This window comes from Vombatus ursinus, unplaced genomic scaffold (genome assembly GCF_900497805.2).
Source record: "Vombatus ursinus unplaced genomic scaffold, bare-nosed wombat genome assembly UNPS02015129.1, whole genome shotgun sequence".
Taxonomy (NCBI): domain Eukaryota; kingdom Metazoa; phylum Chordata; class Mammalia; order Diprotodontia; family Vombatidae; genus Vombatus; species Vombatus ursinus.
Genome location: NW_020954907.1, coordinates 2,391,320 through 2,414,111, shown reverse-complemented (window position 1 = coordinate 2,414,111; position 22,792 = coordinate 2,391,320). Strand labels below are relative to the sequence as shown.

The following is a 22,792-nucleotide window of genomic DNA, read 5'->3' as shown; positions in this document are numbered from 1 at the left end:
AAGTTCTGTACTATAATGTATTGTCTCATCAACTGTTCATGTTCTATTAAATATCACAATCATCAAAAATTTAATATGATTTGAAATTATTTACATTTTCAAGTCTGGGTTTTCAAAAAGTTTCCTTTCTTTTTTATTCAGATAGTCTCCTCGATTCCTCAGTGACAGTCTTCCTCCAGTCCCATATGATGGCCTGACAATGACCTAGGTTCATGAAGAAAATAAGCACAGTGTAAATTCTGATGGGTCCTAACGTGCTGGAAAGGCTCAGGTGATGGGCACAGTGACAAATACTGTCTTCACAAGCAGCCAAGAGGCTCATCGACAGAAGGCTGGGCAGCAGGTAACTAAGATTTTTGGCCTCAGCAACTTCCAAAAGGTGGCAATTTGCATTGGTGGAAGGAGTACTGACATTAATGAAACAATTACTGACTTTCTGAAATATGTAAATAATTCCCTGTTATAGTTTCACTCATAATCCTTTTTCCTTATTCCACTGTGCTTTGTAAATGAGAAGAAGTTAAAAGGATTTTGTTATTTTTTTTTTCCTTACATGGCATCGTGATCTGGGTTTCTAAAGATTATTTTTAAGTGTAACTCTCACAAGAATTTTTCTAAAATTGTAGCAAATAGGTGTTATGTCCCAAAGGGAAACTGAAGCCCTAGACACTGAGTAAGCTGGAGTAGAAGCAGACCCAGGCATTGTAATTTCCTAACTTCTGAGATCATCAGTACTACAGAAAAGGAAGCACCTGTACTAGGTCAGGAAAATCAAACTAAAACCCCAGCTTTCTTCTGTCACCATTTTAGTCTTGTGATTAAAAAACAAAAACAAAAACCTTTCAAAGTTCCAAATAAACTATGAGCAAATGTTAAGAAAAAAGGGTGATATTTATAATTATCCATTTTATTTTTATTCACTATAGCAACACTTTCAGGAAAGAGTCTTTACATAAGCGTTTTCTACTTTACAAGCAAATTGCAATATACAGTATATACTCTGGATGGATTTAAAAAAAAGACAAAGGGGAAAACAAACACTGAAAGTATCAATGGTTGTATTTTTGTCTTATAGCTAGCATCAAACTTAAGACTTTAAATAATAGAATGTTATTGGATTTGGCATTCTGTTCTTATTGTGATAACTTGACATCTAAGAAGGCAGTGAAGCAGCTTTATCACAGCAATGATCAAAAGTATACTGCATGTTTATTTAATGACAAAATTTAGATTATTTTTAAATTTGAACTTTCTATAATGTATCAAAACTCATGCTACCACATTGAAATGAAAGAGACAATACGGAAGGTCTATTTGAAAATGCATTTTGAGCATAAGAATTAAGAAAATATAATGTGGTTTCCTCCAATCTCCCTCTATACTGACATTAAGTCCATGAGAAATTTCAAAACATGTTTATGAAACATAGATGCACGCCACCGTGTCTACCCCCCAAAAATCCAACCCCTTTAGCAGCATGAAAAATTGTGAACCTGTGCAGGCTTAGTGATTCTCATTTCAATTGTGTTTAGGGATCCTAAAGTACATTCCCAGTGAATGTGAAATCAAGGAAATGATGACTACTGTGCTCACATATTGAGATTGTACCTCTAGTCTGTAGCATATCAGACTATGGGAGTATGTGTAAGTGGCAGTTAGCGGAAAGAAAAAGATCGTGTGGTATGTTATCAGGTCAAAAACATGGGAAACAAAGGAACATACAAAGAAAATGCAGTCAAAAAGTGACATGCTTTGTTCAGCGCTGTACAGATGCCTTCAAACAGCAACAATTACAGGGAGATTTATTTCAAATAAACAAAAATAGTCACATACAACAGGAGACTTTTTGATTACTTCAGGCACAACTCTAAGCAATAAAGCTCATTTAAAGTGCAAATCTGATTTTCTTCCTCATATATTTTCACTTGTTCAAATAGTTAATAAAGGCTCTCTTCCCTATTCAAATACATTGAACAGTAATCTCATTCTCCTGAAAATATTGCACAAATGAAAATAACAAAAAGAAAAATGCAAATGGGCTTCAGCAATGATTACCATTTGAAGCATTCTAAAAGATTTAACTACCTAATGCTCTAATCAATGCTTTTAAAGTCATCTGCACCTATACAATTATTTTTAATTTTCATAAAAGGACCAATCTTTTCCAGACTTTAAGCCCCAAGAGCCTGTCTCCATTAATGAACATTAAGGTGCCTTGTTGATAGGTCTGATTACCCTAAAATGACCATAATGGATACTATGTATCAGGAACCTGCTGTAATACTGATGCTTCTCTGTTAGAATTTATGGCAAAAATAAATCCAATTTTTGAGGGGTTGTGTGTGTGTGTGTTTATCAGGAAGGCCTAAACACTTGTGGCTCATAAACCTTCAAACATGCACACGTGAATGGTTTTCTGACAACTGAGAATGAAAGATGAGTTAGCAAGCGTGGGGGGCAAACTGCATTTTATAATTTCAAGTCAAAAAATGTCAAACATTTGCCCATTTTCTTTCCAAAGGGATAGTTACTTCCCACCAGTATATTATTGTTAAACGAATCATTGGAAATAAATGCAATTGATTTCCAGGTCATATTCCCTTTAATTACTGGTCAGCTGGTACAAAATTAACAAAAAAACCTGACCCAATGTTTCTGACTATCCACAGCACTTTGTAATGGTTACCCCTCCTGGAAAATATTACTCCAGACTGATGCCATTACTGGAGAAATACAAGAGGAAATCTGTAGCCTGATGGCACGCAAACACCACTAGATCTGTGCATGCACTAACTTCTCGTTCCCACAGCTGCCTTGTAAAAGAAAAAAAAGTAACTGAGAGCATCTGTCAAACATTTTAGTGAAAGACTCTTCCCTCCCCAGCTCTAGTTCTTGCACAAGCCCTCCTCAGTTTCTAACCACCTTCCAAGAAATTTGTCGCTCATGCGCACACCCCCATATAAACAAGGAAGAAAGCTAAAAAGCATAGAAAAGCAAAATCAAAGCTCTTAAAGAGTACCAGCTCTTCTCATGATACTGTGGGCTTGCTTAAAGCAAATCTGTGATTTTTCTCAAAATATTACTTATTAAACACAAGTTTTATTATGCAAAATAGTTTTAAATCCCTATACATACATCAAAGTTTTGTGCAAACATTTCAAGTCAGGTACTTCAGAGTCTTCTGATATTAGCAGAAAGTCAATAAATACAAATATTACAATAAAGTTAAAAGACCTAATTTAAAATATATTATGTAGAACCTCAAACACAGGTATCATGAATCCTTAACCTTATAAGTTCAAGACTCAATCACCAGCAAAACTCTTAGCATCTTCAAATTTTGCAAATAGATGCATCTTCAGTTCCATTTCCAAAATTTACCCAGTAACAACATCAATTGAACATAAAAATTATGCCAATGAGATGTTACAGCAATGCATAGATGTTTACACATATAATATGATGCCCTTCAGCCTGGGAGATTTGCCCGATACTCAGAGAAGGCCAGAGAAGGTAAGCCAATTAAAAGATTTGTTGATTTTTGCAAGAGAAAAATAGAACATACATTAGTAACCTGCTAAAAAGCTCGAGCTTTTTAGATGACCATGGAGGTTTTACAGAGGCCTCTGAAATACAGTACGAGCCAATAATCTGCTTAGAGATGTGCATTTCCACCAACATCTCTAGCCTTTTAAACAGGGGTTATAGTCAAAGGTTGGGGTAAACAAAAAAGACTTACATTTTAAATCATCATGATTAATAAGAATTCTGAAAAGGACTGTGTCAGCAAACCATACACCTTGAATATTTAGTGGAATACTGTGGTAAAGCATAAATTTTCTGTGGGGAGTAACAAACTGAAGTTTCTTCTGCAGGCCTCTGAGATGGATAAGCAAACATCTGTGTTTACCTGAGACAATGAATATTCAGACGGCGTAGGCTCCAACTAGGTTATGGAATTGAATAGCCAAACTAATTGAAGCTTTTAAGTTTTAATATCAAGAATTGCAGGCTTTTTAATAATGCCTTCACCATGGGAATCAGATGTATGGAAAACAATTATAGAATGAACAAATCTTTCCAAAGAAACGGGCATGTGATGATTATGTCCTTAATGTATCTTTGGCTTCGGGAGACGAGAATACCGTTTAGAGGTCAAACAATCCCCAGAGTGGAAATTGGCAGTCTGATGTTGCATGATCTCTCTTCTTTGTGTCAGTGGCCTTGGGATGTTTGTCTTGCCTTGGAAGTTCTGAGGCTCTTGTTTGGGACTGCTCATTATTTGCTTCTGTTTAAGAGAGGAGACTGAAGGCGGGCGAAGTTTAGAAGCTTTCTGATTTGGCTTACTTATTAAGCTTGTCTGACTCGTCGTTGGAAGTTTTGCTGAATTACAGGTTGTTAACTCTGATGTCTTGCAAGCTGTTGGTCTGTCGTGAGATGATTCAGAAATGGTCCCTGGATAAGGTACCGAAGAATTCTCGACTGATGGCTTCTGAAGCTGCAAGGCCTTTGGATGGGTCATACCAGCTATGGGCCAAGGCTGGTTTTTCACAGCTTTCTGAGCTTGGTCTTCTCCCGTACTCACTTGGAAAAAGGGTGCAGATTCCAGTTCACTCGTTTTATTACTAGTCAACTGATTAGGCTTTGAAACATTCCTTCTCATACTCAGGTATTCTTCAGAAGGTATATTCATAGCAAGTTCCTTCATAATTAATGGTGATTTTAATGACTGGGGCAGTTCTGTGAGGCCATAATCACTTTTTTGTTGAAAATCATCTGCAAAATTTTCATTCAGACGTTCTACATCCTCACGTAAGCCCACAACAGGACTTTCACTGTGGGCCTCGATGTGTTGTGGCTTTATTAGCTTTCCCTGGGCGTGGTCTGTGGGCCTGGGAAGGTTGCTGGAAGGCTGTAGTACTTGAGGCTGTCAAAATGAAAAACAACATTAACCACAGTAAACTTCAAAAGTAATACAGTCAGTATTAAGTCCAGGTTGTGCTGATCTGGTGTTTAATGTAGCTTGAAAGCTTGAATATGTTTTTTGTGCTTAAAAAAAAAAAAACTGGCAAAAACATAAGTGAATTCATGAAACATACAAGAAGAGTGATTATGCAAACAAAAAGTTACGCTGGCTGAAAACTTCAAAGAAATCCCCAAAATAATCAGGAAAAGGGACAAGTTTAGTGACTGACACTATAGAAAAATTTTTGTTCCATAATTCTATTTTCATATATCTAAGTGGAGGCAAGGGCTCTTAGCTGATTTCTTTAATATTATAACCCTATGCATTTATGTTCAATCAACTCAAAGTAGCCAATTTACTTAGCACAATTATAAACATGACCACCTCCTCCCCCTTGGAAGGCATTTTATGTACACTAGTTGCATCTGAGTTTGGAATTGTGTTAATCAGCAAATAAACAAGGTTTGATGAAGATCATGTATGAGGTAAAAATTTATTTCAGGGCAACATAGGTGGATAAATCTAATCTACTGTCAATCTTCCCAATGAAAAGATTTGGAAAGAAACATTTCCAAAATGTCTGTGACTATGACAGCTTATGCATATTATGTGGTTATGCATGTCCATGCCTAATCATAGACAAAGCTTCCTTCCGATGGCCAAATGTTCTCTATCCACACAGAGAGAAACATTTCATGATATCTAAACCAACAACATCAACATACTTTAATAGGTGGTTTAACGTGGGGTGACAAACTTTTAAAAAATATTTTGATAATTGTATTTCAACATAATTGGTTCCCTTTGTAATCATAACATTCTTCCAAGGAAAGTTTCCCTTCCCTTTCACTATCTTTAACCTTCTCATGCAGAAATATGAACCATTCTCCATTCCCTATTTTCTAAAGTAATATAAAAATTCTAAAAATTAGTGGGAATTTTAACAAATTATTTCAGAGCTATCTTTCTATAATAGGTAAAGAAAAGACATGATTATAAGTATTTGTCAGCTCAAATTATAAAAAGGCAAAGAGGTTTCAGCTTATTAGGTGCCATGAAAACAAAATTTAATTTGATTATGCCTACCCTTCCAAAATAAGGACACTATAAATTGCACCTATAGTAACCAGATTTTTAAAAAGTCAAAGAAAAAAAAAATCAAGTTGATTGTTTAAATAGTGGTATGAATGTTAAAATATAAATTTTATATTAGTAAAGAGTTTAATTAAAAATGAATTCACTTAATTTTGAATTACTGACAGTTTAGATAGCTCAAGCTGCAAATGCATATATTTACCCTTGCATAGCTCTTCAAATTTTTAAATATTCAAGTGACCAGAGTTTATCTTAGAAGAATTCAAGCCAAAGTATGAATCTGGTGACTGAAGTTCAAAAAGTCTAGAACCATGAGAATCTCAGACTTGGAAGGAACCTCAAAAAGTGTCTGATCTATCTACCTAAAGCATGATTTCTCTTTAAAACAATGCCCCTAACTCAATAAAGAGCAAGGAAAAAATGTTTTAGGACAGGCTTGCACAACTTGTGTCTTGAAGGCTGCCTGCAGCATGCCAAAGGATTTCTGGTGGCCTGTGAAAAATGTGGAGGAAAACATCCTTTGTATGTAGAGGAAATTCTTGGGCGTGCTGCAAGGTAAGTGGCAGGCCGCAAGTTGTGCAGGCCTGTTTTAGAGAATGAAGATGTTTGTGTTTTTATATTAAAAATAAAACAAAAAATGAATAATTTATATATGATACAAAAGCCAGTAAGCTACAGCGGAAAGGGTTCTAGATTTCAAGTCAGAGAACATGGATCTTGACTTATGTCAATTACTATCTGTGTTTAACTATCAGTTTAACATCTCTGTAGGCCTCAGTTTTCTCATCCATAAAATGAAGGAAGTTGGTCTCTAAGGCTCTTTCCAGCTTTAAATCTATGATCCTGTGATCCTATGAACTAATCAGCAAAGTTCATGACTCCTCAAAAGTAATCAGTGCTGCCAGTTTTCTAAAGAAATTCATTAATGGGTTTTACAGATTATCATTATTTTAAATTTAGTAATACTATATGCTTTATCTACTCTAAAATAAATGTTTTACTTCTCACCAATGTCTCTGCATGGCATAGAGGTAATCCTGAGTTCATAAAAGCCATGCAATTAAGAATGCAAGCTCTGGCAGGTCCCATACCATGCTGGGAAGGTCTTAAGTTTGGTCCTAAGGATCAACTATGTGTTTCCCAAGAACCAGTTATAGTTATGTATGAAGGCTCATTACCAGTAGGTTGGCCACTTGTCAATGAATTCTTTGGACATGGCAACCAAATTTGCGTGAAAAACACATGGAAAAGTATAGCTTGAAATCAACTCTAGCTATATTTTAGTATATTTTTCCTTTAGAGAATACTATAGAAGCATTACTAATACATAAGGGTCAATTTGCCTTTGACATTATAAAGATTATACAGAAAAAAAAGCCAAAAACATTATCCTTTAAAACTAATATTTACTAGATATTAGAACAAACTGGGCAAACTGGTTCCATATTGCTATGGAAAGAAGAATGGTGCTTTTTGATAGCTTAATGAGCCTTTAGGATCTCCCCAAATTCTAATGTCAATGTCAAAATACCTATTTAAAAAATGTTCAAGGGAGATTGATGGAAAACTTAACACTATAATTTAGAACATTCTGAATGTTGTTTTTTCTTCCCTAATCAGTTTGGAGCTAACATAGTTTTCTTTGTAACAAGAAACAAAAATAAGATCAGGGTTAATTACAAACTATCTGAAACACAGCAACCATATGCTGAACCAAAGCAAAAGATATGGTACTATTCTTTCCCACTAAAAAGTCTACATGCTTCTATAAGAAACAGGTTGGAAAAATGAAGCACAATAAAATAGTCATTTTGTGCTATCTATCCAGTCAGCCTTAGAAGTCTGAAGTTTCTCTGTGCTTAAAAATAGCAAAGGTCCATGTCATTTTCTCAAGGTTAGGAAGTGACTTTGGGCATCAGTCTTCATAGAAGGAAAGAGCACTAGACTGGGAATGAGGTCTGGCTTCAAATTCTGCTTCTCAAACTTCCTTACTACTTTGTGATTTTGGACGAATCATCACTTTTCTCATCTCTAAAATTAAAGTGTTGGACCTGACCTAATCAATCCTCTGGCTCTTTCCCCTCTTATTCTGTCTTCAACACTAGGCTTCTCAGCCTATGATTCCCACAACATGTTGGTCAATCAATCCAAATATTTTAGAAAAAGCATAACGGAGAGTAATATTCCTGAGAAGACCTGGAGCTGGAAATGGCCACAGAGACGAAGGTAGTGAAGGATCCAAATATGGAGAATAACATTCTTAGGTGGAAAGAATTCTCTACATTCAATATTTAATGTCCCTAGAGGTAGCTTTGGTGGTGGGCAGATAAAAATACATTATTTTTATTTCTCTAAGCACCTATAATTGTACCAGAGTCACTATCAGTAAACTGATAGTGGAAATTTTCAAGCTGAATAAAAACTTTAATCATAAGGCTAATAAGAGAAGAGGTATGACATTTTCTTAAACGTAACCCAATTCTAAATTGTAGATCTTGGATCCACTTCAAAAGTTTTTCTGGTGTAGGTAAAAGTTGGTTCTCAAGCATTTTGAGGGATTGGGAGGAGGGAAGAAAATGGAGCAATATATAGCATGACTAATTCATGCAGGGCTTTGACATGCATGCACCATGCAAAGTGGGAAAAAACAACGGTTATGGAAAAAGGTGGTGGGAAGAAATCTGAAATTGTACTGTACCACGCTTTATCATAGAAGTAATGGACTAACTTCTCAACTCCTTGCCAATGGCATAATGGGAAAGCAGAGACAAGAAAAAGACAAGGACAATGATGTCAGAGGACCAACACACGACAATGAGTAATTGCCACGACAGAATAGCAACTTTGAGGTTTTAATTTCTCCATTAGGCATCACTACTTATTGAATTTAAAAAGTTTTATTCAAAATAAATTAATTTTTAATTCTTACTAACATCTAAAGTGGTATGAGTCGATTCAAGTAATTATCACTTCAAAAAAAATATAACTCTTCAACCTAAAGGATTCACATACAGGATCTTGTATCAATGAAAGATGAAATAATTTTGTTATAATTTAATGTGTTCACTCCTCAGAGCTGAGTGAAATGTATTTCTGTATCATTTTATATGGAAATGAGTTATATTTATGAGGAAAAGTTAATCATTTCAGATCTCCATTGTGCACTTTAGAACATACACACACAAGCTTTCTAGATTTCTCCACCAATTCTCCAATTCTTTTATTCATTTCCCCTTGCCACTGCTAAAGTAACAAAGTCCAATGAAGGTGTAATTGGGTTCTCATTTAAGTTTTATTACAATAGAAGTATGACGCTATTTTTCTGGGGTCATCAAGAAGCACCCATTCTGTTATCAACAGACATTCAATATATATTACTATGCATAACAGACAAGATTTGACCCACAAAAGAACTACGTCTGTGCACAGTGTGTGGCTTCATAACAGAAATTTTCTATATTCATCATCCACCTAATCAGCTTTCAGATTTCTCAGTAATCAGCACATCCTTTCTCTCCTAAGAATGTTAGCTTGGGCAGACCTTAGAAAAATTGCAGGTAGCATCTGATAGCTAAGCAAATAAATTACTCTTTGAATAACATGCAATAAAGGAGAATAATATAAAAACAACTTTTAAAACTATGAGACTAGTTAACAATTTAAGACCAAATAATGGTCTAAGCCAGTTCATCCGTTTCCAGCACACAGCCACTGAACGCTAGTACAACTTAATTTCCCCGGTCGCTAACCTTCACAACTTAACATCAGAACAGTCTAGAGCTGGGCACAATCACTCAGTTAAAACTTGAAAGTTCAATTTCCATATCTAGATGATCAAAACGGACAGAATCTACTTCTTTAAAGTGGAAGTGTTTGAACACCAAGATGCTACAGTTACAATAAGAAACAAAAGAAAGGTGGATTCAAAACTATCCCATCATAATTATGACTATTATACCCAGCAGATTCCTGATGAAGAAACTTTATATGGAAGAAATGAAATACTAGTTTCTACTATTTGCAACAAAATGTCATAAGCAGCATATTCTAAGCAGCAACTGATAAAGTATGTAGCTATTACTGTGCAGTTAATTAACAAGTGACTGCATCACAGAGAATATAAAGTAACCTAAATACCTGAAAATATTCTGAATTTTCAATTCTTGCCAAATTTAACTGCCAAATTACTGATTTCAAAATGCAATTTATTCATTTTTTACTGCTTTAAACTAAAATTCAGTTCACACTCTCAATAATTTGTAGGGTTAAGGGAAATACAGCCTCACTTCCTCCTCTTTCCCCACTCTTTGTTATTACCTGGATAGGCACTGAGTATCCAAAATCAAAAACTTGATCTGAACTAACTTAGATACTTTGGGACACTGCAGACTAGATACAAAAAGGTTGGAAGGGGAGCTGAGAAGGAAGGAGAAGAAAGGGAGCTCAGAAAAAAAAAATTTAATTCACATAATGAGGGATGTCAATTTCTGATTATCCTGAAGTGCTAGGTCTCTGTGAGTACAGATTTTACAGAATGGGCTCCATAAAATGCTGCTTCCATGAATCTCAGGACTTCACGCATCAGTGTGGTATAATGGAAAAGATGTTAGACTTGGAGTCAGGAAGTGCTGGGTTCAAATTCCACATCATACACACTAGTCATGTGAGCCTAGGCAAGTCATTTAATTATGTCTCACCAGACATCAGTGAAAGACGAATTCTGACAATATTTACATTTACATTGTGAAGTAACTGCTTTCTTGTTGAGAGGCCAATGAGCAGTTAGGTACAATAATATTAGTAGCAAAAACTTAACATACTGACAGGTACTTAGGATAACTATATGAACTTACTGGAATTCTTTAAGCAGTTTACTGCTTTTGGTTGGATGCAAAATTACTCTGGACCATGATAAATTTGGTTTAATTCTTTTTTTAAAATAATTCGGTTTGTGAAAAATTCATTATTTACACAAAAATCTTAAGAAAAACATTTTGTGAAACTATATTATTACTATTTTTTAAATCTTTATGGATATATGAGGGATCTTTGCTAGGCTGAAGGCATTATTCTTGGTGAAGAGTACATGTACTCTGTGCTGTAAGAAAAAGATAGGAATCATTTTAGAATATATGTATGTAAAATGCTATTTTTCAGATTTCAAATCATTAAAAAATTTTTTTTCTTATCCTCCAATCTGGTTTTTGTTTTTGGAATATGTCTCATATAAATTGTGAAATTTAAAAACAATTCAGAAAAAGAACACAAGCTTTTTTTAAATATCTCTTCAACTTAGTCTATAAAACTGATTAAAGCTTGCTATATTTTTTAGATAAAGGCACTCAAACTTCAAATAGGTAAACTGCCTTCTATTCAAGAATTGCTGTTTTTATTGACTTTGGAAACTTGTATTTTAATTTCAGTTACAGCAAACATTTTAAAATAGCTTCCTGTATCTAACAGTCTGTAGCAATGCTTACAAATAACTATGATAGAAACTCATCATTATTAAAACATCCTTTGGCCATGAATCTGTTGGCATGAATTTAATGAGAAATGACTTATATAAAGGAGAAATAAATTATATTAAGTGCTCAAAGAATTTATTTAGCTAAAAAGGAAATCTCTGGGTACACTGGGATTTGCTACAGAAAGTAAAATTGATCTTCCAACTCTTCCTAGATTCATGAAGTGAAGACAAGAGTTCAAGATGAATTAGATTCCTTGGCAATGTCGTTTATCTTGATTAAGATAAAGGTTGAAAAGGCAAATCCTCTAATCATTAAACCAGGTACCCCAAAATGAAGTAAGTCAATTTGTAAATGCATGGTAAATGGTTAAGATTATTCTGCTAATCCTTTATCTCCGATCCATTTCACAGCTAAATTCCTGGAAGAGGCTGTATGTTTTCGTGACTTTAGCTTCCTTTTCTCTCTCACTTGCTTCTCAACCTTTAGTTATTTAGCTTCTGCTGTAATCACACTGCTACTACTGCTCTCCAAAGTAATCAATGATCTTTCAAATGCTAAATCTGGTGGCCTTTTCTTAATCATTTACCTTCTTGACTTCTCCAGCATTTGCCATTGCTGGCCACCCTCTTCTGGACATTCTCTCTGGGTCTTTGGAACACAGCTATCTTATGGCTCTCATCTGGCTGACCACTCCTTCTCAAACTCCTTTGAGTTACCACAGATATCTGACTTCCTAACTGTGGGTGCACCCTCTGTCCTGGGATCATTTTTCTTTTCTCTGCTTTCTTTTTTGCCAACTTCATTAGCTTCCATATGGATTTAATTATCATTTCTACGCAGATGACTTCCAGATCTCTATATACAGCTTTAGTCTCTCTCCTGAACTCCAATTACACATAACCATAGCCTATCAGACATTCTGAACTGGACATTTCATAAGCATATCAAACTCAACATGTATCAAAATAGCTCTCATTATCTCTCTCCCAGATCCACACTTCTTCTAAATTTCCCTCTTCTTGATAAATGCATAGCCATCTTTCCAGTCACCCATGATCACAATGCCATTATCATCCTGGACTCCCACCTTTCCTTCACCCCATCTGCCAAATCTCTTTGATTCTACCCCTACAACATATCTCACATTCACCCCTTTTTCTCTTCAATCATAAGACTATTACCCAATTCAGGTCATCACCTCTCCTCAATTACTACAGTAGTTTCCTAAGCGGTCTGCCCACCTCACATCTCTTCCCTCTCCAACCCATCTGCCACAATATTCCCTAAAGCACCAGTCTGACCATGTCACTCCCCTTCTCCATGGTCTCCAGTGGCTCCCAATTACTTTTAGACTAAAATACCAATTATTCTGTTTGGCATTTAATGTCCTTTACAATTCATTTACTCCTCTTATACTCTACAACTTGATCTGTCTCCATATATTCCCTTCTCATCTCTGCTTCAGAATCCCTAGTTTCCTTCAAAGCTTAGATAAAGCAGTACCTTCTAAATGATGCTTTTTCTGATCCCTCTAGTTGATAGTTCTCCCCCACCAATAACAGACATGTATTTTGTATTTACTGGTACATGTACATGTTGTCTTCCTTAATAGAATATAACCTCAAGGGGAGCTGTTTCACTTTTGTCTTTTTTATTATCAGTGCCTTGCACAGAATCCAACACATAATAGTTGCTTAATAAATGCTCGTCAATTGCTTGATTTTTATTTTGAAATTTTCTTAACTAATCAAATCTGCAATCATTTTTGTGAAAAATTTTTCAGGTTAGCATTGCTATTTCATAGAAGGAGCTTCTAAAGGAGAGTACAGTGACTTGATAAATATCATATAAATTAAATTGAACTGAATTGAGAACTCCTAATGGACAAAAGAAAGGTTATGGTTGCCTGGGTGTGGGTTCCATTGCAGATGAATTTTTTAATTGCTATCCCTAGAAATCACTAGAATTACACTGCCACTTAGGTTTCTAAGGGAAAAAAAAGCATTATGAAAAATTACTGATAGGCTTCATAGAACCATAACATAATGTATTATGGTTGTTCCAAAAATCAAAACGGGCATTAGTTTAAAGCACTAGGGTCTGTTTTTGTCTCTCTTTTTAAAATATTACTCACTTTTCCCACTCCTTAAAAACATTCCTCCTTTAGTAAAGTCTTCTGAGGCACTAGTTATCAAGTCAACAAACACCTCAAGCATTTACTGTATACCAGGCCTGTGCTAATCAGTGCCATAGAGAGAGCACTGAACTTGGATTCAAGAACTGTGTTCAAACCCTACTCTGGCACCAACTACCTACAGAATTATGAGTAAGTTTCTCTAAGTCTTAATTTAAAAAAAAAAACTAATAATAGATAGATTATATATCAATCTGACAGAGATATTGTGAGGAAAGAACTTCGTAAACTATAAAGAGTCTTTAAAATGGGAGCTAGTCTTTCTGTTTATCTATAGCAGACTACATGTTAAGTAAAAATAAAAGTAAAATAAATAAAAAATAAAAAATAAAAAAGTAAAATAAATAAAATAAAAAGGCTTTTATTTTTCTTCTATTAATTTACTTCCCCTTCTGATCATCAAGGAAACAGAATTTTGGTACCAAAGGAACAGGCCATAAGAAGACTTCCATTCAGTTCCCTTTGTAAAACGAAGTAATCATACATTCTCATTACAATAATAATAAGCTCTAATTGACATGTCACTTTACAGTTACACTTTGCTTTTCCTGCAACAACTGGGTGAGGTAGGTAACTACTGCAAGTATTAAATCACTATTTTATAGATGAGGAAATTGGAACTTGGAGGACTTAAATGACTATTTCCCAGTTACACAGAAACCAAGTGGAAAAGTAAGCACTCGAACCCAGGCTTTTGACTCTAAGGACAAGGCTCTGTTATATAACCCTACCTTTTCAAGGATCAAAACAAGTTTCATACATACATGAGTGCATTTTTTATAACTGACATTATCCAAAATTGTTTTATTCCACTCTACGCTGAAACATTATTAGGAAGGATAGGAAAATTTTCTACATGTCATAGCCTGCAATAAATACTTGCAATGTATTAAATAGAACAACCATAACTATTAGCAGCCTTAACAAAAAAAAAAGCTGCAAAAAGGAAGAGACATGGACACAGGAAGGCATGTGTCTATGCAAAGCTACTGATTCAAATATCTGGGGACAAAATTCCTTTCAACCACATATATATAAAAGCCAACAAAGTTCATATGAACAAATGAAAGATTTTCATTCCCCCACTAATTCACTGAACATTTTATTAAGTACCTATGTGCAACACCCTGTGTTAGGCACCCAGAGAATATAAAATAACATGTTATCTCTCCCTGCACTCAACTGGTACACAAACTAGCCCTACTTTCATTCATTTAGCCTTACTTTTCTCCTACAGGCAAAAGTGATATAGAGTTCTTAAAGAATCCAGCAGTAGTACTAAATAAGAGCAGAAAAGACTAAAACAGGGCAATAGTGATATGGAGATCAAAAGAAGAAGAAAGAAGGGCAACTTGGAAAAAAGATAAAGCAGACAGAAAGTTGAAGGGAGAAAGAAAAAGTGAATGGAAAGAGGAAGGTTAGGAGAAGAAGCAGAGAGGAAAAGGTACCCAGTTGCCTCAGAGAAAGGGAAAGGAGAAAACAATGACCCGATGGACATTAGCGTCCTGTATCAATCATGCCAAAATACTGAAAGCAACACTGCACATGAAGCTCTTTCTTCAATGGAAATTCCACTAAAGGGAGAGAAGTTAGGAGGGGACAGTCAAAGCAAAGAGGCATGGCCATCAAAGACAAATTCAACTGACTTTGTCATTTTTCCTAAAGCCACTGCTATTTAAAATTCATCCTGATATTTCATAGTTCTAAATTTAAACATGTCATCAGACATGATGTGTAATAAAAACAATTCATATTCCTACCTGTTGAAAATTCCCCCAATTAGAATAACTGGAACTTTGCACAAAGGCCTAATAATGACAACTGATATAGTTTACAAGTTCAAGAAAATCCATGAAAAGGGCATTTCAATAAATATATAAAATATTACCAACTTACCAGATGTGCACATAGTAAGCATATTGTATAACACAATAAATCTAGTTTTAGAAAAGCAGATCAAAATTAACAAGTGAATTAGGGGTCAAATAACCAAGCTGTTAGCAGTATTAGTAAACCATGCATCTCTGAAAGCCACTTTCTTACCCTACAAATATTGAACGATCAAAAATTTAAAAGAAATGCTAGTGACAACAAAGCCTTCTCATAAAATGTCTTTTAATAAGACATCTCCTCATTGAACTGCATTCCAAAGACCTTAGGAAATACTTGAGCAAATCTGTATTTATAAATGAAATCAACTCTGTTCTGGACACATTATGCCCACGTAGACATGTGTGAATATGTTTTAAACATACCTAGATTAAAAAAAAGTATTGCTTACTCATCTTAAGGTTATAAAAAAGGAAAATGTGTTAAGCACTATATATATATACATATATATATATATATATAACATATATACATATATATATATGTTTATAGGGCTTATGCCATTCATAACACCTGAGGCTTGAATTTTGTTAGAGTAAAATTAAATTTTAATAATTTTTATGAAAGTCTAAGTTGTAGTCATTTACATGCGATCAAAGATAGTGTTAAGAAATAGCAATATAGAAATCATATGCCAGCAGCTCTTTCAGGCTGGGAAAGAAGGGTGCTCTAGAATGAACATTTCGTGCAAAGGGGAAATGTCTACTAGAAGCCAAGGTGAGGTATGAGTGAGAGATCCAGACTCACTCTGTCTGCGGTGCGGTGGTACAGTCCGAGGGCTCCCCTGGAATGAGCCCTGCCAAGGAGAGAAGGAGGGAGCAGAATACCCACCCTGTGCAGAGAGAGAAAGAAGGGAGAAGGTATAATAAAAAAGGGAACAGAAAAAGAGAGAAACCAAAAGCCATACTGTTTCCTTGTGAAAGAAAAAATAAAGTCGGTGTTAAAAAGTTTTAGGCTTGGTTTCAACCTTTATCCATACCACAAAGTGCTCTGAGAACATCATCAGTAGTCAAGTTGTCAGTTTTCTTATACTGAGGCAAAGCTTTTGTCTTTCAACCTAGGAAAATCTGAAATTAATGATAAGAATGTGTCCTGCTAGGTATTTTTTTTAGAAAACAGTAAGTTACATTCTTTTTGTAGGACTAGGAAACATTAAAAATGGAAGATGTGACTTGAAATATTAAATGTTACTCTAAAATAGCACCAACTATGAACTAGGCAAACAATCAGTGATATGAAAGGGTGTTTAAAAAAAACATTCTATACTAAAAAGAATCAGAGCATTAACAGGTAAGATAAAGAACATTGGCTTAAAATGACGAAATTACCAGCATTAGGAGAGACCTCCAACTCTGGTAGTGGGGTTTGTAACATGCAACAAATGACTGTATGCGTGTTATAGTATGCAAATATATATCTCTAGATACAAATAATCTGAATCATTAGCCTCACTTATTAAAATGTTATCCAAAAGGGAAAACTTTTTAACACAGTAAGTTTTATGTGATTATGACCAATTAATGCTCAAATGAAACAAATGAATACGCATTTTCCTCAAGTTTTAAAAATGTTTTCCTAAGATTATTAATGAATTTTCATATCAGGAATTTTCTGTTTTTATAGTGAAAATAGATCTATTCAGTCCACTGTAGATGTCGCTACTAAAATATCAGACTAAATCTTATTTTTCAGAAATGTAGAGAAAAAAATATTGAATAATAATCACTTTGTTTTACTGATAGATACCTACTACAGGATCAGGCAATGTAGCAAAATTGTTAAGAGAACCTCACCAAGAACCTGATAGGGGGTGGGAAGGGAGAAAGAAAATCTGTAGCAGCTGTCAGAGATAACATCTTTATAGAGAACCAGTCCTACTGTGAGGTGTTTATAGAGGAAAAGGTACAGAGGGTCTAATCTTAATTCTGTTACTAGCTGTGTATGTGACCTCAAGCAATCTCTCTGGATCTCTGTTTCCTTGTCCATGAGACAAAAGTGGTGGCCCCCAGATGCATGTAAAAAGACAGTCAATGATTCATTTAACCAACCTATTAATTACCTACCATGTGTAGACCCCTAAGCTATGTGGGAGGGGAGATACAAAGATAATTAAGACATGATTCATTCCATCATGAGGTTTGCAATCTAGTCTACATGGAGAAACAAACTGATATATGGGGGCAAGAACAATGTATTACCATGTAAATTGTTTCTGGGATGTCTAGAACTAGCATTTTTTAAGTTTAAAGAGGAATGGGAATCATAACATTCATAGAGTCGTGTTAAGTGAAGATGATTCATGGGTAATATGGTTATAGAAACTGTTTTGTTTTGTTTTGTTTTTTTGAAGGGACCAGAAAGCCTAAGTGGCAGGGGTAGATTTATGCTCAAATATGAACAGTTAATCCCACTTGGCTGGCTAGCTGAGTCTGCCACGTAAAGCTTTAAGAAAAAGGCATTCGTTTCTCTCAAAGTGAACAGTGTCCTGAACTTGGAGTCAAGAAGACCTAAGTTCAGATCCCACCTCTGACACCTACTGGTAAGTAAGACATCTGGCAAATAACCACTCTGAGTCTGTTTCCTCATCTGAAAAATGAAAGAGTTAGACTAAGTAGCCTCTAATTTCCTTTTCAGTCCTAAATCTTTGATCCCAGAAGAATGCCAAAACAGAGCTTTAAAAAGAAAAAACAAAACCCATTCATTCTATGTCCAAGACCTAATATGACTTAAATAATCTCTCCAGACAGATGTATTTCTTGAATACTTAAGAATCTTTTCCAGTGAAAGAGATGAGAACCCCATCAAGCTATGAAGGAAAATCCCTACTTTGGCCCCAAGGAGATAAATATTTTCCTAAAACATGTGAAAATGAGTTCCTAAATACCCAAACCTCCAGAAGGATCTCAAAGGGCCATACCCTGGAACACTAGGGTTGAAGCAGTGAATCTTCACACACAAGTTTTTTTCTCCCTATAACTGGAAATAAGACTTAGATTTAATCTTCTGTGTGTTCTGGTTTTTTGAACTCTTCTTGTAGCCGGGTGGCTGAGTAGAGTGATTAAGAAAGACACATGGACCAGTCCTCTGGGCCCTTTTCGCCACAGGCTCAGTCTAGGTTACAGAATAGAACAGGGGCAACCCAGGGCAAAAGATGCTTCTTTTTCAGGGAGAAGACCCACAGAAGCTTCACTGCTCACTCTCTTCGCTCAAGAACAGAACCTCTTTATTTTACCTGTTTTCTTTTCACATATGTAGGGAGTATGGTGATTTCGGTGACTGATGAGGCTAAAGTTTCCAACTCCACCAGCCTCATCTGGACCTTAATGATGTTATCCTCAACATCAATAGTTTGGAGGATAGGTTGTTACTGTGTTTTGTTTTTTTTTTTGGGGGGGGGGAAGAGGGAGAAAATGAGTTCATTAATAATTTGAGAGAATATTTACAAATAGCAATTGTTTCTGTTTTTCCCAGAAACCTTGAGGGTCTTTCCCTCCCAGATTGATTTTTTTTTTTGACTAGGAAAAAGAGAATATTCTTTGCCTCACTTCCTACCTAGCCTTCATCACTGAATGGGCATTGCCTCAGTCAAACTGAGACCCAGGAAAGACCTTAGCTTAAAAAGGCCATGGTCTCCCACTGCATCCAGAGCCATTTCCGGTCATCCTGATCTTGCCACTGGACCCAGATGACTCCAGAAGAGAAAGGGAGACTGGTGACTTTTCACAGACTCTCTCACTTAAATCCAATTCACTAGCAAGTCGTGGCATTACCCATGGTCCTCTTCGAGAATGACGGACAAACAACAAGAGAATATTTAATGGCATTCTAGTAAATACAGAGTGATTTTCACTTAGCAATCTAAAGATGAGCAAAATTTAGTTCTAAAATGCTAAAACATTTCAGAGTCTTTTTGAGAAACAGCTGAATCTCATTCTTTCCTTTAGAGCATGGTAGATGAAGTAGCAATAAGTGACCATCTCTGACTTGGGGGAAAAAGACCCTGTTTTACTGAAACCAATAAATCTAGATGTTGGGCTCTGTTTCTGGAGGGGAAGCAGGAGGGTGGCAAGAGGCAGAGAGTAAGAGGGTCTTGGATATGTAACATCATTGGTACAAGTAATCCCAGTGAGGAAACTCTTACCAATGCATATTCACTTTTATTTCCAAAAAACAAAACAAAATAAAAAACCAATCAATACCACTTTGCACTTTAAAACCAGAAAAAGAGGAACTTTTCAGGTGGTATCTCTTCTTTCATATAGCAGCTCCCCTCCCATAACTAAAAGATTGATTTACAATATATAAGCACAAGTTACCCAATGTTTTATTTTGTTTGTTTTTTTAATAGAACATTTCAATTCTTCTGATTGCAAGAACAAAAAAAAAATTAATGGGAAAACAAAAATAAGAGATTGTGTTTAAAAATTTAAGACACATTTGTTAACAATAATTATGCCAACTTTAAAACTTAATTTTATTATACTTATTTTATAACAAAAATAGAAAATATAACTTAAATAAGAACAAAGGTATTTTTAAAGCATTTGCCTTCTCTTCTTCATTTCACAAAGTTTTATAAGAGGTTTACTATGGAAGGTATTGGTAAGTATACAAAAAGAATAAAACACTGTTCAAGGGGACTACCTCAGAGAACTTATACTCTAATTGGGGAAATGAAAATATACAGAAATAGCTATAATAAAAAGCACTCTATGGTAAGTGACATAACAGAGTTTGTACAAAGTCTTTATGGGAATTCAGAGGAAGGAGATGCCAATTCTAGGTTGTATAATAAAATAAGACTTCATGGAAAGCTTGGCAATTGAGATGGGAATTGGCAAACAGGAAATTTTTCAAAAATGTAGAGAAAGAGGACAAACAGAATAAGAACATAGGGCAAGAGCTGAATTCAATTCAATAAATACTGATTAAAGGGGTATAATGTGTACAGAGGTAGTGGGGTGGAGTGGAACAAAGGACTCATCTTAGAAGACCTGGGCTCAAGCCCTATCTCAGGCACTTAATAGCTTTGCAACCACAAGCAAGTTATTTAGCTTCTCAATACTCCACACAGCTCTCTAAGGCTCCAAGTTACAGAGAAACTGCTCTCTGAGGTTTCCGCAACAAAAATAATACATGCTGATGAAATCCCAGATTTGGATTTTAAAAACACACACACACACACACACACACACACACATTACAGTACAAGGTACTGGAATGGGCAATGGAAATAAAAGAGGGGGAAAGTTCCTGCCAAAACCCTTACATTCTTTTGGCATGCAGGAGTAACATAGAGCACTGAAGCAGGAATTAGATGCTCAGTGTCCCACATGTGCCTCTAAAGAAGTGCATTACTCTGAGTAGGTCATTTAACCTCTCTGGAGCTCAGTTTCCTCATGTTTAAAATTGGAGTGCTAGATAAGATGAGCCCTAAGGTCTCTTCCAACTTTAAAGTTCAAAAAATCTAAACTGATATCAGTAAACCAGATACTTTTGATTTCGATTTAATTCAGATAATTTTTTACTGTCTGGTCTTTCAAACAGATACTGCTTCTAAAGAGACCACACTGCTTTATAACAAATATAATATTTTAAGCACACTTCAACAAAACAAGTCTTTTTAAGAGATACAAAGTGATCTCTCCATAACCCTCACATAATTTAGTTTTGACAGGAACACATTAAATTTGAGGAAGAATGGAAACAGCATTATTTCAGGAGTCAAGAAATGGGTTCTAAATCCAGCTCTGCCACTAACTAACTTTGAGTAAATTAATTCAACTTTGAGTGTCAGTTTTCTACGATGTACATACAGTGAGCTGGACTAATTACTTCTAAGATCACTTACAGTTATGAATTCTAAGTTTACCTTTTATTAATCACTTGAAAATCTAGGTAATAAGCTATTACTACTACAATATGTATAATACAGATAATTTATTCTTAAATTTGATGAGCCAATACTCTATTTAGCAAACTCAAATAAATTTTTTCTTAAAGGAGTGCTATATCTCTAAACACTGTCTTATACACACACATACGCATTTTAACTTTACACATATTTTTATAAAAATCAGTATTAAGGAAGATACAGTCTACGTTATTTTTTCATACTCCATAGAAATCTATTTCCTAGCTATATTTCCCTTCATAAGAGCAGGTACACATTCACTTCAAAGGAAGAGATATCATTTTAAAAAACTGTTGGCACTGTGTTATGCACATACACTGTATATACCTGATTTGAAAATGAGATAAACAAGTTCTTCATTTAAAATAAAGGAAAGGGGGCAGCAAGGTGGTGCAGTGGATACAGCACCGGCCCTGGATTCAGGAGGACCTGAGTTCAAATCCGGCCTCAGACACTTAACACTTACTAGCTGTGTGACCCTGGGCAAGTCACTTAACCCCATTGCCTAGCCAAAAAAAAAAAAAAAGATAAGAGGTAGACAGCCAGAGTATTGCTTTGGTACCCATAAAATGTAAAAAGACAGAAGGAAGATCTCTAGACATTAGGTAAAATCCTTGAAGGAGGAAATATGGGAATATGTGGACAATAATCACCCAGGATAAGAAGACATGGATGAGTTTCAGACTGCACCAATGGTGGGAATGCACACATTAGAGACTGCAAATCCACTGAAATATATGAAGATATATTTTATAACGGCCTTCTTGACATTTCATTTCATTTATTTCTTCATCAATACAAAGTCACTGCCACTTGTTGCCTCCACATTGCCTCACTATCACTCACTTCTCAACTTGTAATATAGCTTCTAAACCCATGACGCAGCTACAGCTGTTCTTCCCAACATTGCCAGCACTCTTCATAGTTACATGGCCTTTTCTAGGTCTTCATCCAATTTGATATCTCTGCAGTTTTTGACAGTGTTGATCAATCCCTACACTCCAGGATTTCTCGCTTCTGTGACATGAGTCTTTTCTAGCTTTTCTTCTATTGGTCTGAATTCTTGTCAGTATCCTTTGCTCTGTCTCTTGTAAAGCTCTGTCTCTGGACTCCTTTTCTTTCTACCTACCCTCTTGGTAAAGGGTATTCCCACAGGTCAATAATCATCTCTCCACAGATGACATTCAAATCTATCTATCCAGCCTGAATATTTATTGGTACTGCATCGTCAACCATCTGCTGGACATTGCCACCAGAGTGTC

At 35.4% G+C, this 22,792-nt stretch overlaps 1 protein-coding gene across 5 annotated transcripts in view; it reads right to left on the bottom strand.

Moving 5' to 3' along the window:
- Positions 1-886: 886 nt before the first annotated feature.
- Positions 887-22,792, bottom strand: part of CCSER2 (coiled-coil serine rich protein 2) — a 121,324-nt gene continuing 99,418 nt past the window's right edge. For 3 of the 5 annotated variants that reach the window (XM_027846298.1, XM_027846297.1, XM_027846299.1), the window contains exon 10: positions 887-4,927. In XM_027846298.1, the coding sequence (XP_027702099.1) occupies positions 4,112-4,927 (816 nt within the window). In that variant the 3' untranslated portion in view covers positions 887-4,111. Of the gene's footprint in view, positions 4,928-16,363; positions 16,449-22,792 lie in introns of all 5 variants that reach the window. The other 2 variants (XM_027846300.1, XM_027846301.1) reach the window with 2 other exon arrangements.